Below are 22,366 nucleotides of genomic sequence, written 5' to 3' on the forward strand. Positions count from 1 at the left end.
AAATGCTCACTAAATGATATGTAAGTTGTAGGTTCCTGCTCAGGCACTAAGTCATTAAAGCTCCCTGCGTCTATAAATGCTCACTAAATGATATATAAGTTGTAGGTCCCTGCTCAGGCACTAAGTCATTAAAGCTCCCTGCGTCTGTAAATGCTCACTAAATGATATGTAAGTTGTAGGTCCCTGCTCAGGCACTAAGTCATTAAAGCTCCCTGCGTCTGTAAATGCTCACTAAATGATATGTAAGTTGTAGGTTCCTGCTCAGGCACTAAGTCATTAAAGCTCCCTGCGTCTATAAATGCTCACTAAATGATATGTAAGTTGTAGGTCCCTGCTCAGGCACTAAGTCATTAAAGCTCCCTGCGTCTGTAAATGCTCACTAAATGATATGTAAGTTGTAGGTCCCTGCTCAGGCACTAAGTCATTAAAGCTCCCTGCGTCTGTAAATGCTCACTAAATGATATGTAAGTCAGTCACTGAATACACAACAGGAACGTTTTATATCCAAAGTTCCATGACTCACTGAGGGGCGTTTCCTGCTTTTCTTCACAGAAAATTAGCCAGGTGGGGGCAGCATAATTCATTTTAATATTATAATATATATATATAAATCCTTCAATGTTATTAAAGGCACAGTAAAATCAAAAGTAAACTCAATTTTGCTTAGTTCTTTGGGTATCTTTTGTTAAAGGGGTATGAAACACTTTTTCTTTCATGATTCAGATAGAGCACACAATTTGAAACTACTTTCTAATTTACTTATATCATCAAATTGTCTTCATTCTCTTGGTATCTTTTGTTGAAGAGCAGTAATGTCAGCTCAGACGCGTGCACGTGTCTGGACCCCTATATGGCATCAGCTTTGCTACAGTGTTATCCATTTGCAAGAGCACTAGAGGGCAGCACTATTTCCTGTCATGTAGTGCCCCAGTCACCTACCTAGGTATACAAGAACAATTCCAGCAAGAGAGCTGGACAGGATACTAACCAGAAAAGCACTCTACCCTCATACGAATGGGCTTAGTGCATATAGGTTTTAAAATATATCAACTTTATTAGTTTTATTTAAAAAGGGTTACACACAATAAAAACAGTTGCAGCAAGTAAAAGTGTTTTTCAAACTAATGTAGTGAAAATGGTGGATAGTTACAAATTCTTATCCTTAATTGATATCATGGATAGTAACTCCAACCTAAAGAGGATTTGTGGTAAACCTTAATGGTAAAGCTATGTTTATTAAGGTTTACCACAAATCCTAAGCTTCTATCGGCCTACCTAGCTTTGCTCAAAGGATATCAAAAGAACAAAGCTAATTTGATACCAACAGAACAAAACAAATTGGGAAATAGAAGTAAATTAGAAAATTGTTTAAAGTTACACAATGCATCAGAGCCCTAAACGTTTCATTTTGACTTTGCTATCTCTTTAAAATGTAGGATTTTGTAGCCAGAAATGCCAGATAGAATATGTCTGCCTGCAGGAGAACAAGGACACTTCTTTATATGGAGTAACATATTAGCCAAGTCTAAACATTTGTACCCACCTATTGCCTCATATAGAAGAGCCAATCTGAGCTTGAGTCTGCAGCTGACAACTACCCCAGTCATAATGTTAGAATAAACTGCATTGCTTTGCATTTCTTATCTGTTAAAGTTAATTAGGAACATATATGTATCAGGGTTAACCTTGAGAAGCCTGAAGTGTACTTTTATAGTTTAATTAGAAATGCCACCATTTTAAGAGCTAAATTACATGAAAAGTGGGCAAAATAAATAATGAAAGATATTGTAGTTGTTTTATTACACATAGTAAACATCTTGAGATTTTAATATTAATATTTAGTTGTCACTTTAAGACTCAAAATGCTTCACGAGTATTACATATGCATCTGATTGTATGAGATCTTAGTATAGTTTAACCGTTAAAGGGACACTGTACTAAAAAAAAATTATTCATATAAAAGAGCAGCATTTAAAGGGACCCTACATCCAATTTTTTATTTAATGATTTAGATAGAGCATGCAATTTTAAGCAACTTTCTAATTTACTTATATTATCAATTTTTCTTCGTTCTCTTGCTATTTTCATTGAAAAAGCAGGACTGTAAGGCTTAAAGGGCAATGCTACCAAAATGTTAAAAAACTTGAAAGTGCTACAGCATAGCTGTAAAAATCTGACTAGAAAATATCACCTGAACATCTCTATGCAAAAAAGAAAGATATTTTACCTCAAAATGTCCTAAGTATTCAAACCCCATTGTAAAGGGCTTTAAGCAGCAAATCAGTATGTCTGTCCCGGGACAGCTAAGGGAGTGAGCTTACGTGCACACTCATGTTATTTCCCTATTCAGTTTAAGGAAGTTTACTATGAAATCTCATGAGAGTTAAGTGAAATCTCATGAGATCACAGTAAAAGAGTTCATGACCTTAGCACTGCTGATGCTGATTGGCTGCTGTTCATTTCTTCATTATATTTTTTTTTACCTGCAGCTGAGCAGTAACTGAAAGATAGCTTGTTACAGAATACTTACTCTGGTGAGCTGAGGAAATTGTGAGGTAAAATAGCTTCCTTTTTTACATAGAGATGCTCAGGTGATATTTTCCTGTCAGCTTTTTACAGTTATGCTGCATCACTTTCAAGTGATTTAGCATATGAGTATTATTTCCCTTTAAGAGCCGGCACATTTTTGGTTGAGAACATGGGTTATGCTTGCTTATTGGTTTGCTAAATGTAGCCACCAATAAGCAAGTGCTACCCAGGTGCTGAACCTAAAATGGGCTGCTAAAGATAGCAAGAGAACAAAGACAAATTGACAGTAGGAGTAAATTAGAAAGATACTTAAAATTGCATTTTCTATATGAACCATTAAATAAAATATTTGGGTTTAGTATCCCTTTAAATGTCAATATATAAATATTTTTTTGGCCAAAATGTATGAAGTAAAAGCTATTACATTTACACCAATGTAACTGTATTAGCTGTGCACTTCTAGTAAATGTGAACTGACTAAAATGGACCTCCTACACTCTGTGAGCATTAGCAGGAAGTAGCTATCAACCAATGAGCATTAATACACAGTACTTCTCAGCCAAAGAGCATTAATATACAGTGCTTTTCAGCCAATGAGCATTAATATACAGTGCTTTTCAGCCAATGAGCATTAATATACAGTATATCTCAGCCAATGAGCATTAATATACAGTACATCTCAGCCATTGAGCATTAATATACAGTACATCTCAGCCAAAGAGCATTAATATACAGTGCTATTCAGCCAATGAGCATTAATATACAGTACATCTCAGCCAATGAGCATTAATATACAGTACTTCTCAGCCAAAGAGCATTAATATACAGTGCTTCTCAGCCAATGAGCATTAATATACAGTATATCTCAGCCAATGAGCATTAATATACAGTACTTCTCAGCCAATGAGCATTAATATATAGTACTTCTCAGTCAATGAGCAATAGTAGGAGGAATGCAGCTGATATAGAAGCATTAGTTGCAGTTTAAAAAAAAAGCTTTAGTTAATTTTTGTCATTCAGAAATAAAAGGAACATGTTCAGATGCTGCTTTTGTATATGGATGACACAAGATGTTTGAGTACAGTGCTCTTTTGGTATAGATCGCAACGGTGGTACATCCACGTCCTGCTCACTAATGTTATGGCCTTTGTGTCATTATAGATGCACTTCTGGAATTGACTGTTCCACCATCTACAAATGCTTTTGTTGGGACCAGTATTCTTCTGCCTTGTACTTTCCGTGTGGATAAACCACCTATAAATCCCAATTACCTTGCCATTTTCTGGCACTTTGGTGAAACAGAGCTGCTTAAATATGACAACAAAGGGACAGTTCTGTCAACCACAAGGGTGACTATAGATGACCGGGCCATATTACAAGGCAACGCCTCTCTGACTATTCCTGGTGTAACTGTATCTGATGAAGGAACCTACAAGTGTTTAGTTATTTACAACCCCGACGGCAGACAAGAAAAGCGAATAAGATTGGATATTAAAGGTAAGTACTTAAATGTAAAATTTTAACACAAAACTATTGTGAAGTATTGCAGTATATACTGATCAATAGAAAATCTTCACAACTCATAAACTTTGAAGTAAATATGTGCATGTGCATTAGGCACTCAAGTTTACAGAAGAAGTATAGAAGAATAAGTAGTTACAACATTTGGCAATTTCAATAAGTCAGACCTCCCAACATTTCGAAGGCAGTCATAAAAACAGAGAAGCGCTCAACCTGGGAACTAACAACAGCATAATAGCTTGTTCTATGGCTAGTTACCACCCAAGAAGCAGCCTCTTTTTGCTCAACATGTGCCTTTCCTGAATAATATCAGTCTGTTCCTGACTTAACAGTGCAGTCCAGCCCCAAAATACCAGGCAATCCCTCTCTGAACAAGAGAAATGGTAAAACCCCAGACGTACGTTTCGGGCCATTGTGGGCCTCGTCAGTGAGGTGCAGCCATATCCCTCTAGGCACACTGAGCAATGGGTCCATGTCTGGCTTCCTGCATCACCCTTAGGAATTGCCTGGTATTTCGCGGCTGGACTGCACTGTGAAGTCAGGATCAGACTGATATAATACAGAAAAGTTCTTCTATGTGAAAGGCACATATTGAGCAAAAAGAGGCTGCTTCTTGGGTGGTAACTAGCCATAGAACAAGCTAGTATGCTGTTGTTCATTCCCAGGTTGAGCATTTCTCTGTTTCTATTTATGCAAATTATGACCGTGAGGAAAGTCTCCCTAAGGGTGATGAGGGAAGCCAGGCGTGGACCCGTTGCTCAGTTTGCCTAGAGGGCAGGGACATGCAGTCATAGGAGGCATTTTTAATAAAATTTAATTAAATAAAAAAAAAATGTCCAAAATGTTTTTTCCACCATTCCCCCCCCCCCCCCACCCATGTAGCGCTATGGAGAGGCAGCGTACAGGACCGCTTCCCTCCATTGAGCTACATGGGTTATAGCATTAGCCTTGCTGAAGCGCCACCAATTGGTGGTCGAAATATCATCACTGAAAATAGGGACCCAATCAGAGACGGTCATGTTCTCTTTGTGATTGACAGCACCAGGAGAACGTGACCGGCGCTGATTAACTCCCTGCGCATGCACAAGGGAGCCGCATAGAGAGAGAGTACTGTCGGGAAGTGCGTTGAAGACAGACTGCTCCCACTTGTCATCAGATTCTGGACCCCTGATCTTTAAAAATGTAATTCAAGCTGTGATCATTAGCTGCTGCCCTGCGCAAGTCTACTGTTGACAGCTGCACATCGTCATCAGTCGATTCACAGAACGGACAGTAAGTAAATTTGGGATCATTTGGAGAATTAGCTTAAGTGCCAAAACCTACTCATCTGCTTCAGCTCCTCTAATACCAATTGATAGATTGTGCACTAAGGGGTCAATTGATCAAGCTCCATACGGAGCTTGATGCCCCGTGTTTCCAGTGAGCCTTGACGCTCACCGGAAACAGAAGTTATGAAGTAGCGGTCTAAAGATCACTGCTCCATAACTTGTCCGTCTGCTCTGAGGACGCGGACAGAAATCACCCCCTGCTAGCAAATCTGCAGGGGGACGCAAATCTGCAGGGGGCGGCATTGCACCAGCAGTTCACAAGAACTGCTGGTGCAATGATAAATGCTGACAGCATATGGATTTATCGATGTGTAGCGGACATGATACGCTACATCGTATCATGTCCATCCGCATAATAATAAATATACCCCTAAGTGTTTTATTAAAATACTGAATGCGCAATACATCATTTGGAAATGGAATAGAACGGAGCAGATGAGTAGGTTTTGCTTGCAAGTTCTTCTGTTCAACTTCCACCACCCCCCAGCACTGCAGGTATAATTACAACATGGCAGCTCCCATTGTTTTATAGACATTAAGGGGCCGAATTATGTAGCGGATCATGTCCCCAGCACATCCATAAATGCTGATAGCATATGCTGTCAGCATTTATCATTGCACAAGCATTTCTTGTGAAATGCTTGTGCAATGCTGCCCCCTGCACATTTGCAGGCCAATCAGCCGCTAGCAGGGGATGTCAATGAACCCGACCGTATCCAATCGGGCTGATTGCTGTCCGCCGCCTCAGAGGTGGCGGACGAGTTAAGGAGCAGCGTTCTTAAGACTACATCTACATGTTATTCTCAGACTAATCTTTTCTTTGACTGCATCTTTCTATTTAGCATTTATTTAGTGTTTAATGTCCCTTTACCTGTTACTGTCCCCATCTCAGAAAATCAAATTAGTTTTTGAAAGGAACATGAAAGTCATAATTAAACTTTCATCATTCAGATAGAATTTGCACACAAAAAAAAAGTTCTATTTTACTTTTATTATTATTATGTACTTCATTCTTTTGGTATCTTTTGTTGAAGAGCATACCAAATTGGGATGTGCACGTGTGTTTCTTGCGCACAATATTGCAGCAGCTGTGTTGGCAGTATTGATAACTTGTTATTCCTTGTGTAAAATTTGTATTTTTTTAAGCAAAATCATATCTAGATATAATCAGCAGCATGTGTGTCTTGAAAACTTTTAAGATATGGGCTTGTCGGGCATATCATAGCAAGTGCCTCACCAGCCTCTGACCTCACCGCACGTCACTGCTAGATGGATATGGCTGCACTTCACTGACGAGGCCCACAATAGGCCATAACATACGTCTGCGGTTTTGCCGCTTCTCTCATTCAGAGAGGTATTGCCAGGTATTTTGGGGTTGGACTGCACTGTTAAGTCAGGATCAGACTGATATGCTACATGAAAGTTCTTCTCTGTGAAAGGCACATGTTGAGCAAAAAAATATAATTTATGCTTACCTGATAAATTTATTTCTCTTGTAGTGTAGTCAGTCCACGGGTCATCCATTACTTATGGGATTATATCTCTTCCCCAACAGGAAGTTGCAAGAGGATCACCCAAGCAGAGCTGCTATATAGCTCCTCCCCTCACATGTCATATCCAGTCATTCGACCGAAACAAGACGAGAAAGGAGAAACCATAGGGTGCAGTGGTGACTGGAGTTTAATTAAAATTTAGATCTGCCTTAAAAGACAGGGCGGGCCGTGGACTGACTACACTACAAGAGAAATAAATTTATCAGGTAAGCATAAATTATGTTTTCTCTTGTTAAGTGTAGTCAGTCCACGGGTCATCCATTACTTATGGGATACCAATACCAAAGCTAAAGTACACGGATGAAGGGAGGGACAAGGCAGGAACTTTAAACGGAAGGAACCACTGCCTGAAGCACCTTTCTCCCAAAAATAGCCTCCGAAGAAGCAAAAGTGTCAAATTTGTAAAATTTTGAAAAAGTGTGAAGTGAAGACCAAGTTGCAGCCTTGCAAATCTGTTCAACAGAGGCCTCATTTTTAAAGGCCCAGGTGGAAGCCACAGCTCTAGTAGAATGAGCTGTAATTCTTTCAGGAGGCTGCTGTCCAGCAGTCTCATAGGCTAAACATATTATGCTACGAAGCCAAAAGGAGAGAGAGGTAGCCGAAGCCTTTTGACCTCTCCTCTGTCCAGAGTAAACGACAAACAGGGAAGAAGTTTGACGAAAATCTTTAGTTGCCTGCAAATAGAACTTCAGGGCACGGACTACGTCCAGATTATGCAAAAGTCGTTCCTTCTTTGAAGAAGGGTTAGGACACAATGATGGAACAACAATCTCTTGATTGATATTCCTGTTAGAAACTACCTTAGGTAAGAACCCAGGTTTAGTACGCAGAACTACCTTGTCTGAATGAAAAATCAGATAAGGAGAATCACAATGTAAGGCAGATAACTCAGAGACTCTTCGAGCCGAGGAAATAGCCATCAAAAACAGAACTTTCCAAGATAACAGCTTGATATCAATGGAATGAAGGGGTTCAAATGGAACGCCTTGCAGAACGTTAAGAACTAAGTTTAAGCTCCACGGCGGAGCAACAGTCTTAAACACAGGCTTAATCCTAGCCAAAGCCTGACAAAAAGCCTGAACGTCTGGAACTTCTGCCAGACGTTTGTGTAGAAGAATAGACAGAGCAGAAATCTGTCCCTTTAATGAACTAGCAGATAAGCCCTTTTCTAAACCCTCTTGTAGAAAAGACAATATCCTAGGAATCCTAACCTTACTCCATGAGTAACTCTTGGATTCGCACCAATATAAATATTTACGCCATATCTTATGGTAAATTCTTCTGGTAACAGGTTTCCTAGCCTGTATTAAGGTATCAATAACCAACTCCGAGAAGCCACGCTTTGATAGAATCAAGCGTTCAATCTCCATGCAGTCAGCCTCAGAGAAATTAGATTTGGATGGTTGAAAGGACCCTGAATTAGAAGGTCCTGCCTCAGAGGCAGAGACCATGGTGGACAGGACAACATGTTCACTAGGTCTGCATACCAGGTCCTGCGTGGCCACGCAGGCGCTATCAGAATCACCGATGCTCTCTCCTGTTTGATCTTGGCAATCAGTCGAGGAAGCATCGGAAATGGTGGAAACACATAAGCCATGTTGAAGACCCAAGGGGCTGTCAGAGCATCTATCAGCACCGCTCCCGGGTCCCTGGACCTGGATCCGTAACAAGGAAGCTTGGCGTTCTGGCGAGACGCCATGAGATCCAGATCTGGTTTGCCCCAACGATGAATCAGTTGAGCGAAGACCTCCGGATGAAGTTCCCACTCCCCCGGATGAAAAGTCTGGCGACTTAGAAAATCCGCCTCCCAGTTCTCCACGCCTGGGATGTAGATCGCTGACAGGTGGCAAGAATGAGACTCTGCCCAGCGAATTATCTTTGAGACTTCCAACATCGCTAGGGAACTCCTGGTTCCCCCTTGATGGCTGATGTAAGCCACAGTCGTGATGTTGTCCGACTGAAATCTGATGAACCTCAGAGTTGCTAACTGAGGCCAAGCTAGAAGAGCATTGAATATTGCTCTTAACTCCAGAATATTTATTGGGAGGAGTTTCTCCTCCTGAGTCCATGATCCCTGAGCCTTCAGGGAATTCCAGACTGCGCCCCAACCTAGAAGGCTGGCGTCTGTTGTTACAATCGTCCAATCTGGCCTGCGAAAGGTCATCCCCTTGGACAGATGGGGCCGAGAAAGCCACCATAGAAGAGAATCTCTGGTCTCTTGATCCAGATTTAGTAGAGGGGACAAATCTGAGTAATCCCCATTCCACTGACTTAGCATGCACAATTGCAGCGGTCTGAGATGCAGGCGCGCAAATGGTACTATGTCCATTGCCGCTACCATTAAGCCGATTACTTCCATGCACTGAGCTACTGACGGGTATGGAATGGAATGAAGGGCACGGCAAGCATTTAGAAGTTTTGATAACCTGGCCTCCGTCAGGTAAATTTTCATCTCTACAGAATCTATAAGAGTCCCTAGGAAGGGAACCCTTGTGAGTGGTAATAGAGAACTCTTTTCCACGTTCACCTTCCACCCATGCGACCTCAGAAATGCCAGAACTATCTCTGTATGAGACTTGGCAGTTTGAAAACTTGACGCTTGTATCAGAATGTCGTCTAGGTACGGAGCCACCGCTATGCCTCGCGGTCTTAGTACCGCCAGAAGTGAGCCCAGAACCTTTGTAAAGATTCTTGGAGCCGTAGCTAACCCGAAGGGAAGAGCTACCAACTGGTAATGCCTGTCTCGGAAGGCAAATCTTAGGTACCGATAATGATCCTTGTGAATCGGTATGTGAAGGTAGGCATCCTTTAAGTCCACTGTGGTCATGTACTGACCCTCTTGGATCATGGGTAGGATGGTTCGAATAGTTTCCATTTTGAATGATGGAACTCTTAGGAATTTGTTTAGGATTTTTAAGTCCAAGATTGGTCTGAAGGTTCCCTCTTTCTTGGGAACCACAAACAGATTTGAATAGAATCCTTGCCCGTGTTCCATCCGCGGAACTGGGTGGATCACCCCCATTAGTAAGAGGTCTTGTACACAGCGTAGAAACGCCTCTTTCTTTATTTGGTTTGCTGATAACCTTGAAAGATGAAATCTCCCTTGTGGAGGAGAAGCTTTGAAGTCCAGAAGATATCCCTGAGATATGATCTCCAACGCCCAGGGATCCTGGACATCTCTTGCCCAAGCCTGGGAGAAGAGAGAAAGTCTGCCCCCCACTAGATCCGTTTCCGGATAGGGGGCCCTCTCTTCATGCTGTCTTAGGGGCAGCAGCAGGTTTTCTGGCCTGCTTGCCCTTGTTCCAGGACTGGTTAGTTTTCCAGCCCTGTCTGTAACGAGCAACAGCTCCTTCCTGTTTTGGAGCGGAGGAAGTTGATGCTGCTCCTGCCTTGAGGTTACGAAAGGCACGAAAATTAGACTGTTTGGCCTTTGATTTGGCCCTGTCCTGAGGCAGAGCATGGCCCTTACCTCCCGTAATGTCAGCGATAATTTCTTTCAAGCCGGGCCCGAATAAGGTCTGCCCTTTGAAAGGAATATTAAGCAATTTAGATTTAGAAGTCACGTCAGCTGACCAGGATTTAAGCCATAGCGCTCTGCGCGCTTGGATGGCGAATCCGGAGTTCTTAGCCGTAAGTTTGGGTAAATGTACGACGGCATCAGAAACAAATGCGTTAGCTATCTTAAGTGCTTTAAGCTTGTTCATAATTTCATCCAATGGAGCTGTGCGAATGGCCTCTTCCAGAGACTCAAACCAGAATGCCGCCGCAGCAGTGACAGGCGCAATGCATGCAAGGGGCTGTAAGATAAAACCTTCTTGAACAAACATTTTCTTAAGGTAACCTTCTAATTTTTTATCCATTGGATCTGAAAAGGCACAACTATCCTCCACCGGGATAGTGGTACGCTTAGCTAAAGTAGAAACTGCTCCCTCCACCTTAGGGACCGTCTGCCATAAGTCTCGTGTGGTGGTGTCTATAGGAAACATTTTCCTAAATATGGGAGGAGGGGAAAAAGGCACACCGGGTCTATCCCACTCCTTGCTAATAATCTCTGTAAGCCTTTTAGGTATAGGAAACACGTCAGTACACACCGGTACCGCATAGTATCTATCCAACCTACATAATTTTTCTGGAATTGCAACCGTGTTACAATCATTCAGAGCCGCTAATACCTCCCCTAGCAATAAGCGGAGGTTCTCAAGCTTAAATTTAAAATTAGAAATCTCTGAATCCAGTCTCCCTGGATCAGATCCGTCACCCAAAGAATGAAGCTCTCCGTCTTCATGTTCTGCAAATTGTGACGCAGTATCGGACATGGCTCTCACATCATCAGCGCGCTCTGTCCTTAACCCAGAGCTATCACGCTTGCCTCTTAATTCTGGCAATTTAGATAATACTTCTGTCATAACAGTAGCCATGTCTTGCAAAGTGATTTGTAAGGGCCTCCCTGATGTACTTGGCGCCACAAAATCACGCACCTCCTGAGCGGGAGGCGAAGGTACTGACACGTGAGGAGAGTTAGTCGGCATAACTTCCCCCTCGTTGTCTGGTGATAGTTTCTTTACATGTAAAGACTGACTTTTATTTAAAGTGACATCAATGCATTTAGTACACATATTTCTATGGGGCTCCACATTGGCCTTCATACATAGTGAACAAACAGATTCATCTGTGTCAGACATGTTTAAACAGACTAGCAATGAGACTAGCAAGCTTGGAAAATACTTTTCAAATAAATTTACAAGCAATATAAAAAACACTACTGTGCCTTTAAGAAGCACAAAAAGCTGTCACAGTTGAAATAACAATGAACCAAATTAGTTATAGCAACCAAATTTTTACAGTAAATGTATTAAGTTAGCAAAGGATTGCACCCACCAGCAAATGGATGATTAACCCCTTAATACCCAAAAACGGATAACAATTTAATAATTAACGTTTTTATCACAGTCAAACACACTGTCACAGGTCTGCTGTGACTGATTACCTCCCTCAAAATGAATTTTGAAGACCCCTGAGCTCTCTAGAGACGTCCTGGATCATGGAGGATGAAGTAGGAAGATTGTGACTGAATTTTTACTGCGCAAAAAAGCGCTAAAATAGGCCCCTCCCACTCATATTACAACAGTGGGGAAGCTCAGTTAACTGTTTCTATGCAGAAACAAAAGTTAGCCATGTGGTAAAAATCATGCCCCCATAAGTTTTATCACCAAGTACCTCACAAAAAACGATTAACATGCCAGTAAACGTTTTGAACATACATTTTAAAAGTTATGAAGTGTTATTAATAAGCCTGCTACCAGTCGCTTTTACTGCAGTTAAGGCTCATACATTACTTCAGTATTAACAGTATTTTCTGAGTCAAATTCCATTCCCTAGAAAAATACTTCAGTGTACACACACTCATCAGCCTAATACGAGTCGCTACCACTGCATTTAAGGCTGAACTTACATTACATTGGTATCAGCAGTATTTTCTCAGTCAATTCCATTCCTTAGAAAAATAATTTACTGCACATACCTCGTTTGCAGGGGGACCCTGCATGCTATTCCCCTTTTCTGAAGTTACCTCACTCCTCAGAATGTGCAAGAACAGCCAGTGGATCTTAGTTACGTCTGCTAAGATCATAGAAAACGCAGGCAGATTCTTCTTCTAATGCTGCCTGAGAAACAAACAGCACACTCCGGTGCCATTTAAAATAACAAACTTTTGATTGAAGAAATAAACTAAGTTTAAAAACACCACAGACCTCTCACAACGACCTATCTTTAGTTAGGTTGCAAGAGAATGACTGGATATGACATGTGAGGGGAGGAGCTATATAGCAGCTCTGCTTGGGTGATCCTCTTGCAACTTCCTGTTGGGGAAGAGATATAATCCCATAAGTAATGGATGACCCGTGGACTGACTACACTTAACAAGAGAAAGGCTGCTTTTTGGGTGGTAACTAGCCATAGAACAAGTTATTATGCTGTTGTTCGTTTCCCAGGTTGAGCACTTTTCTGTTTTTATTTATTTCCAAGGCAGTATCTGGGACTGGAGGCTTAGGGTAAGTTAGGGTGATCTGAGAGTGAAGTTACCGCAGCTTGCGGGAGAGTCACAGTGGGTTGGGGGTGGAGTAAGAGTGTCGAGTGAATTTGGTAAGGAGTGGGTAGAATTAGACATTATAGGCCGTGGCTATGTTATCTTCAGCAAACTGGGTAATTTATAAGGTGTTATAAGGTCTTAGGGAGCTGTTGGAGAGGCAGAAGGCAAAGCTCTCAAACCTTGGCCATCATGTAACATGATAGAATTTTGAGAGCTGTGATAAGTAAGCAGTGAATTATTGTACCTAACATTCAAGAACCAGGATATAGGAAAATTACTCACATGATTGCTGTTCAGCACAGAACCACTGATTTGGTCTGCAAAGCCATTTATAAGAATACTTTAGTCAGAAAACAAAGTACAATATTTGAAAAAAAGAATGACTTAATGGTGTATATACAGTATATACACACACACATATATATATATATATATATATATATATATATATATATATATATATATATATATATATATACACACACATATATATATATATATATATATATATATATACACACACACACACATATATATATATATATATATATATATATATACATGCATACACATATTTATATGCATTTACTTATACACAGGTACTAGGATCATGATGGGTTAAATGCTAGCCTAGTCCACACTAGGTCATTTCTTCTTACTAATAGGGAAGATGTTAGTCTCATAGCTGAGGAATTTGTTGTTACAGTAATTGGGTAACAGCATATAGATAAACCTCCATATTGTTTCAAACATACACTTGGGACTAATAGTAAATTCAGGATGGATATTGTCTGGTCAATCAAATTAAAATCAAAGAAAATTTGTTCAAATTTATACATTCAATATAATCTTAAATTGATAGCTCAAAGGGATAGCCTACCTAACATTAAAATGTCATGATTCAGATACAGCAGAAATTAAAATCACCTCTTTACTGGAATGCTATTTTCAGTGTATTTTTGAATTTCTTTTTCAGTAAGAAATGTCATCTTATATGCCAACCCATTTTATAATAGGGGTGTTTTTTAAAAATAGATTGCAATCAGGAGGGGTTAGACAGGTGCAGAGATAAATCTGGCCCAGCTCTTAAATGGACAGCCAATAGATGGCTGATCGGAACGGCCAATAGAATGCAAGCTCAATCTGATTGGCTGATTGGATCTACCTTTTCCTACCTTAATTCCGATTGGCTGATAGAATCCTAGGGACGCCATCTTGGATGACGTCACTTAAAGGAACCTTCATTCGTCGTCTAGTCGTCGTTGAAGAAGGATGTTCCGCGCCGGAGGTCTTGAAGATGGAGCCGCTCCTCGTCGGATGGATGAAGATAGAAGATGCCGCTTGGATGAAGATGTCTGCCAGTCCGGGTGTCCTCTTCTGCCCGGATAGGATGAAGACTTCTGCCGCTCCAGATGTCTTCTTTTGGTCCATCGGTGCCTGGCTGGGTGAACACGGCTCAAGGTAGGGAGATCTTCAGGGGGGTAGTGTTAGGTTTATTTAAGGGGGGTTTGGGTTAGAGTAGGGGTATGTGGGTGGTGGGTTGTAATGTTGGGGGGTGGTATTGTGTTTTTTCTTACAGGCAAAGAGCTGATTTCTTTGGGGCATGCCCCGCAAAAAGCCCTTTTAAGGGATGGTAAGGTAATAGAGCTGTTAACTTTTTAAATTTAGATTAGGGTAGGGAATTTTTTTTATTTTGGGGGGCTTTGTTATTTTATTAGGGGGCTTAAAGTAGGTGTAATTAGCCTAAAATTCTTGTAATCTTTTTTTATTTTTTGTAATTTAGTGTTTGTTTTTTTTGGAAATTTAGTTTAGTTTATTTAATTGTAGGTAATTGTAGGTACTTGTAGCTAATTTATTTATTGATAGTGTAGTGTTAGGTTTAATTGTAACTTAGGTTAGGATTTATTTTACAGGTAATTTGGTAATTATTTTAGCTAGGTAGCTATTAAATAGTTAATAACTATTTAATAGCTATTGTACCTAGTTAAAATAAATACAAAGTTGCTTGTAAAATAAATATAAATCCTAAAATAGCTAAAATGTAATTATTCGTTATATTGTAGCTATATTAGGGTTTATTTTACAGGTAAGTATATAGTTTTAAATAGGAATACTTTAGTTAATAATATTTAATTTATTTTGTTGGATTAAAATTATATTTAATTTAGGGGGGTGTTAGGGTTAGACTTAGCTTTAGAGGTTAATACATTTATTAGAGTAGCGGCGAGGTCCGGTCGGCAGATTTTACACTTTGCTGTGTTAAACTTTAGATCCCAGTCGTTTGTCCAATCCTCCAATTGTTGTATATCACTTCTCATTTTGTCTACCCCCCCTGGAACATCCACTCTGTTGCAAATGTTTGTATCATCTGCAAAGAGACTTTCCCCTGTAGCCCTTTGCTGATATCGCAGATAAATATGTTAAACAAAACAGGCCCCAGAACTGACCCCTGAGGAACACCACTAGTAACAGCCCCCTCTGCTGAATGAACTCCATTTACTAAGACACTTTGTTTTCTGTCCTTAAGCCAGCATTCCACCCAGTTCACAATTTTTGATTAGGGGTTAATACTTGAAGTTAGGTGGCGGCAATGTTAGGGAGGGCAGATTAGGGGTTAATACTATTTATTATAGGGTTTGCGAGGTGGGAGTGCGGCGGTTTAGCGGTTAATACATTTATTAGAGTGGCGGCGCGGTCCGGTCGGCAGATTAGGGGTTAATAAGTGTAGGTAAGGTAGCAGCGACGTTGGGGGGGACAGATTAGGGGTTAATAAATATAATATAGGTGTCGGCAATGTTAGGGGCAGCAGATTAGGGGTACATAGGTATAATGTAGGTTGCGGCAGCGTCCGGAGCGGCAGATTAGGGGTTAATAGTGTAATGCAGGTGTCAGCGATAGCGGGGGCGGCAGATTAGGGGTTAATAAGTGTAAGGTTAGGGGTGTTTAGACTCGGGGTACATGTTAGGGTTTTAGGTGCAGACTTAGAAACTGTTTCCCCATAGGAAACAATGGGGCTGCGTTAGGAGCGTAACGCTGCTTTTTTTCTGCCCAAACTGCCCCATTGTTTCCTATGGGGGAATCGTGCACGAGCACGTTTTTCCAGCTAGCCGCTACCGTAAGCAACGCTGGTATTGAGGGTTGAAGTGGCGGTAAATATGCCTTTACGCTCCCTTTTTGAAGCCTAACGCAGCCCTTCAGAGAACTCTAAATACCAGGGTTGTCTTAAGGGTGCGCTAGAAAAAAAGCAGGGTTAGCTACGCGGGTCTTTACCGACAAAACTCTAAATCTAGGCGTTTGTGTTTTATAATACTTATGTAATTAATTTTATTGTAATCGGCGAGTGACCTTAGTTTAGTCATCCGGTTCACTGTAATGATGGAACGCATGGATGCGTTCCACAGTTCTTTATGGTGCAAATTTTGAAAGGAGGGTGTGTGTTTGATTGAGCACTGTTTGGTACACTATATATTGTGACAATTTTGTATTATATGCACTTTGATCTGATGAAAGAGACAATCAGTCTCTGAAACATCATCTAATAAAGCTGACACCGTCGCTGTCATCAGTTGCGCACGCAGCCAAGCGAAGCATTTAACCAAAAAAAAAAAATAACCAACTGCACAAAGTATTAACAAAGAAACCTAGCCGCCCGCACAAAGTATTAACAAAAAAAGATCTAACTGCCCGCAGTTAACAAACACCTAACACATACAAAAATTGTACCACTAAACCTCCAACACCCACATCGCAGAATAATAAAGTAATTAACCCCTAATACGCAAATTAAAACATTAACCCTTAAACCGCCAACCCACCACAACACAAACTACCTAATTACACCATTAACCCCTAAACCGCAAAAACCTTCACAACGCCAACTACCCAATTACAATATTAACCCCTAAACTGCCAAACCCCCACAACGCAAAAAAATAAATCTAATCACTAAGCTCCCTAACCATAAATTAACCCCAAGTATTTTACAAGATTTAAGATTAAATTAAAAAAATAATATTACAAAAATTAAAAAAATCTAGCATTATAAAAAAAAAAAAAACACTAAAATTACATAAAATAAAAAAATTACAGAAAAAAATAAACGTAATTATACCAATTTAAAAAATAAATAAAAATAATAATACCCCTATAAAAAAGCCCCCCCAAAATAAAAACACCCTAAAATCTAACACTAAACTACCAATAGCCCTTAAAAGGGCCTTTTGCAGGGCATTGCCCTAATTTAAAAAGCTTTTTTGCCTAAAAAAAATTACAAAGTACCCCCTAACAGTAATTCCCCCCACCCAACCCCCCCCCCCAAAATAAAAAAAAAACCTAAGTCTAAAAAAAACCTAAGCTACCCATTGCCCCTAAAGGGTATTGCCGGGCAATCAGCTCTTTTGCTGACCATTAAAATAAAAAAATCCCTAATCTAAAAAATCCCCACTAACACTAAACTATCAATAGCCCTTAAAAGAGCGATCAGCTCCTTTAACCTAAATAAAGTACTAATTACCACCTAAAAGTAAATCTCCCCACCCACACAACCCCCCAAAATAAAAACTGAAGTCTAAAAACACCTCAGCTACCCATTACCCATAAAGGGGCATTTGTATGGGCATTGCCCTTAAAAGGGCAATCAGCTCTTTTGCTGCCCAATAAAAAAAAAAAAAAAATCCCTAATCTAAAAAAAAAAACCCACCCCAAAAACAAAACAAAAAAAACCCTAAGTCTAACCCCAAAATAAATACTCACAGTTCCTGAAGTCCGGCTGTAAAGGTCTTCTTCCAGGCGGCAACATCTTCATCCAGCATGCGGACATCTTCTATCTTTATCCAGAGTGAAGGCAGCGCGGAGCGGAGGTGACCGCGAAGCAGGACTGGCGATCGCATAGCAGGACCGGCGGCCGCGAAGCAGGACCGGTGTGGAGGTTCCTCTTCATGTGGTCGCCGCCGCACACTGAAGATTGAATGCAAAGTACCCCATTTATATTGGGATACCTTGCATTCCTATTGGCTGAAATTTTGAAATCAGCCAATAGGATGAGAGCTACTGAAATCCTATTGGATAATTTGAACAGCCAATAGGATTTCAGTAGCTCTCATCCTATTGGCTGATTTCAAAATGTCAGCCAATAGGAATGCAAGGTACCTAAATGGGGTACCTTGCATTCAATATTCAGTATGCAGCCGCGACCGCATGAAGAGGATCCGCCATGCTGGTCCTGCTCCACTACTGCCGGTCCTACTCCACGGTCACCTCCGCTCCCCACCTTCCCTCAGGATAAAGATAGAAGATGTCCCCGCGCTGGATGAAGATGTCGCCGCCTGGAAGAAGACCTTCACCACCGGAGTGGACATCAGGAACTGTGAGTACCTATTTTAAGGTTAGACTTAGGTTGTTTTTTTGGGGGGGTTGTGTGGGTGGCAGGGTTTACTTTTAGGGGAACTTTGTAAAAAATTTTTAGGTAAAAGAGCTGTTTAACTTACAAAAGGTAGAACGTTTATTGTTAGATTAGGGGGTGTTTTATAGGGGTATTAGATTAATTTTAACTTTTTCTGGGCAGGCTTATTGCCTAATATATATATATATTGTGACAGAGTGCTAGGCAGATTTGTGGATGGGGTGTATTTAGGTCCCATTGCTTTAAGAAATCACTACCCTGATATGTTGGATAATACAGGTAGAACCTGAGAAAGCTCTCATGCCTATAGTCAAGAAACATATGCAGAAAGCACAGGAGGCCCAGAAGACTATCTATAACCCGAATGCTAGGCTTAGAGTTTTTCACCCAGGAGACAGAGGGGCCCATTTATCAATCTCCCTATGGAGCTTGTGGGCCCGTGTTTCTGGCGAGTCTGAAGACCGCTGCTCCATAACCATGTCCGCCTGCTCTGAGCAGGAGGACAGGAATCGCCGGAAATCAACCCGATTGGGTTGATTGACACCCCCCTGCTGGCGGCCGATTGGCCGCGAGTCAGCAGGGGGCGGCGTTGCACCAGCAGCTCTTGTGAGCTGCTGGTGCAATGTTAAATGCGGAGAGCGTATTGTTCTCCGCATTTAGCGAGGTGGTGCGGACATGATCTGCACTGTCGGATCAGGTCCGCAACACCTTTGATAAATAGGGGCCAGAGTGTTGATCCTCCTGCAGTAGAAAACAAGTTTGCTTCCTGACATGGCCCATATGAGATTATTGAACACATTTGTGAGGTAAATTATAAAGTGAGACAACCAGACAGAAGAAAACCAGAGCAAATGTATCATATTAACCTGCTAAAGCCTTGGAAGGACAGAGAGGTTTTAACCATTACAACAGCACCTGCCAGTCCGATTAAAGATCCTAAGGTGAATATTGCAAAAACACTGTCTCCCAATCAGAACAGGAAGTTAGGGATTTTATTGGAAGAAATTGGGAAGTGTTTTCTGGAGTGCCAGGTAGGACCACTATTTGTAAACATGACATTGTAACTGAACCAGGTGTAAAAGTAATTCTTAAGCTTTATAGAATCCCCAAAGCCAGGAAGGAAGCTATTAGTGCTGCAAAAAGCTAATAAAAAAGCATGTGATAAGAGGCTGTCTGTAGTGGCTTAGAGCAGGGTTCTTGTAACCACGGTTCGCGACCCATTACTAGGTCTCAACACCATGTTTACTGGGTCGCATAGGTATACTTCTACTTACTGCTGTTTCAATTTACCATTTACTTGGCATCAAAATTATGGAGTCCAGGACCCTGCATGTGTATCACACAGCGCAACACAAATGCCGTCGGTTCTCCATGCTTAAAGGCTATTGTACAGTGTCAGCAGGAGTCAGACATAAGAAAATCTATCACAAAACAAATGAATGCACATAATGCTAAAAACGTACTATTGTGATCAGAACAGCACATGCATAACTCCTTGATACCGGCAGCTCCCCTCCCCTTCTCTTCGTGCCTGAAATGACATAAATCCACCTCACGGACTTCTGCCCCCTGATTGCAATAGTAGAAAACAAACACCAGTAACTCCTACAGGCTTTACATTTGCTTAACCCCTTACTTAACTAAGCATTTTTGTGACTTTCCTATGCTTTTCTTAGAAGACCTTGACCCCACATTGTCAAGTATTTAGTCAACCATCAATAACGACACACACCACTCTCTTGGGATGAAAAGGCTGCAGCTTATTTAGTAACATAACTAATTTAAATAACCAAGTTTACAACAGATAATATTTAACATTTACAAATCACCCACAGTGCTTGTCCCTTTAAGTTATCGTCCCCCACCCACCTTGGGCAGGGAGGAACTTCCACATTCACCTCTTCCCCCTTATTAAACTGACAGGAGGTGCCAGCCACTTCATAACAGGCGTAAGCCTCTAAAACCTGGAGCCAGCACCCCGCCACAGCTGCGGCATATCATAATCCCCTCCATTTAAAAATGGGAAGGGAGGGCGGGAACTTCTCCTCACCAAGTTTCTCCAGATAAAAGATGCCTCAACTTTCTGTCAGGGGCTTATCAACCCCTTATCCTTTATTTCACCCTATGCCCTTCTTCCAAGTGGGATCAAATAACCCTTCCTTCAAGTCTTTCATCCACGCTTATTGCTTTCTCAGCTGCTGTGACATCACACACACAGAGGTACCGATATCTAAATATGAGAGAGATATGTGATATATATATAAATACTAGTCCTAAAGCCCGTTCACATGGGCCATTTTTTGCAGTACAGCGGTCCCACCCCTTGCGCTCTCTCCCTCCCCCTCTTTTTTGCTCTCTCTCCCCCCTCTCTTTTGCTCTCTCTCTCCCCCTCTCTTTTGAGCTCTTTCTCTCTCCCCCTCTCTTTTGAGCTCTCTCTCTCCCCCTCTCTTTTGCGCTCTCTCTCTCCCCCCTTCTCTTTTGTGCTCTCTCTCTCCCCCCTCTCTTTTGCGCTCTCTCTCTCCCCCTCTCTTTTGTGCTCCCCCTCCCCTCCTCTCTTTTGCGCTCTCTCTGCCCCTCTCTTTTGCTCTCTCTCTCCCCTCTCTTTTGCGCTCTCTCCCCCATCTATTTTGTGCTCTCTCTCCCATCTCTTTTGCGCTCTCTCTCCCATCTCTTTTGCGCTCTCTCTCCCCATCTCTTTTTTGCTCTCTCTCTCTCTCCCCCTCTCTTTTGAGCTCTCCCCCCCTCTCTCTCCCCCCACTCCTCTCTCTCTCCCCTCTCTCTCTCTCCCCCCTCTCTTTTGTGCTCTCTCTCCCCCTCTATTGCTCTCTCTCTCCCCCTCTCTTTTGTGCTCTCTCTCTCCCACTCTCTTTTGTGCTCTCTCTCTCCCCCCTCTCTTTTGCGCTCTCTCCCCCCTCTCTTTTGTGCGCTCTCCCCCCTCTCTTTTGCGCGCTCTCCCCCCTCTCTTTTGCTCTCTCTCTCTTCCCCTCTCTTTTGTGCTCTCTTTCTCCCCCCTCTCTTTTGCGCTCTCTCTCTCCCCCTCTCTTTTGTGCTCTCTCCCCCTCTCTTTACACTCTCTCCCCCCTCTTTTGCTCTCTTTCTCCCCCATCTATTTTGCACTCTCTCTCCCCCTCTCTTTTGAGCTCTCTCTCTCCCCCATCTCTTTTGCGCTCTCTCTCCCCCTCTCTTTTGAGCTCTCTCTCTCCACCCCTCTCTCTCTCCCCCATCTCTTTTGCGCTGTCTCTCCCCCTCTCTTTTGAGCTCTCTCTCCCCCCTCTCTCTCCCTCCCCTCTCTCCCCCCTCCTCTCTCTCTCTCTCTCTCTCTCTCCCCCCCCTCCTCTCTCTCTCCCCCACTCCTCTCTCTCTCCCCCCTCCTCTCTCTCTCTCTCTCTCTCTCCCCCCCTCTGTCTCTGTCCCCCCTCCTCTCTCTCCCCCTCCTCTCTCTCTCTCTCTCTCTCTCTCTTTCTCTCTCTCCCCCCCCTCCTCTCTCTCTCCCCCTCTTCTCTCTCTCCCCCCTCCTCTCTCTATCTCCCCCTCCTCTCTCTCTCCCCCCCCTCTTCTCTCTCTATCTCCCCCTCCTCTCTCTCCCCCCCTCCTCTCTCTCTCTCCCCCTCCTCTCTCCCCCCTCCTTTCCCCCCCTCCCCTCTCTCTCTCCCCCCTCCTCTCTCTCTCCCCCTCCTCTCTCTCTCCCCCCCCTCCTCTCTCTCTCCCCCCCTCCTCTCTCTCTCCCCCCCTCCTCTCTCTCTCTCCCCCCTCTCCTCTCTCTCTCCCCCCTCTCCACTCTCTCTACCCTCTCTATTTTGTGCTCTCTCCCCCTCTTTTGCTCTCTCTCTCCCCCTCTCTTTTGCGCTCTCTCTCTCCCCCCTTCTCTTTTGCGCTTTCTCTCTCCCCCTCTCTTTTGTGCTCCCCCTCCCCTCCTCTCTTTTGCGCTCTCTCTGCCCCTCTCTTT

The 22,366-nt window shown here is 42.3% G+C and overlaps 1 protein-coding gene across 2 annotated transcripts in view; it reads left to right on the forward strand.

The window, feature by feature from the left end:
- LOC128642025 (uncharacterized) overlaps positions 1-22,366 on the forward strand; it is a 135,691-nt gene that overhangs the window by 4,829 nt on the left and 108,496 nt on the right. For both annotated transcript variants that reach the window (XM_053694665.1, XM_053694666.1), the window contains exon 3: positions 3,691-4,026. In XM_053694665.1, coding sequence (XP_053550640.1) covers positions 3,691-4,026 — 336 coding nt within the window. The remainder of the gene's footprint in view (positions 1-3,690; positions 4,027-22,366) is intronic.

This window comes from Bombina bombina, chromosome 11 (genome assembly GCF_027579735.1).
Source record: "Bombina bombina isolate aBomBom1 chromosome 11, aBomBom1.pri, whole genome shotgun sequence".
In the NCBI taxonomy this organism is placed as follows: Eukaryota; Metazoa; Chordata; class Amphibia; order Anura; family Bombinatoridae; genus Bombina; species Bombina bombina.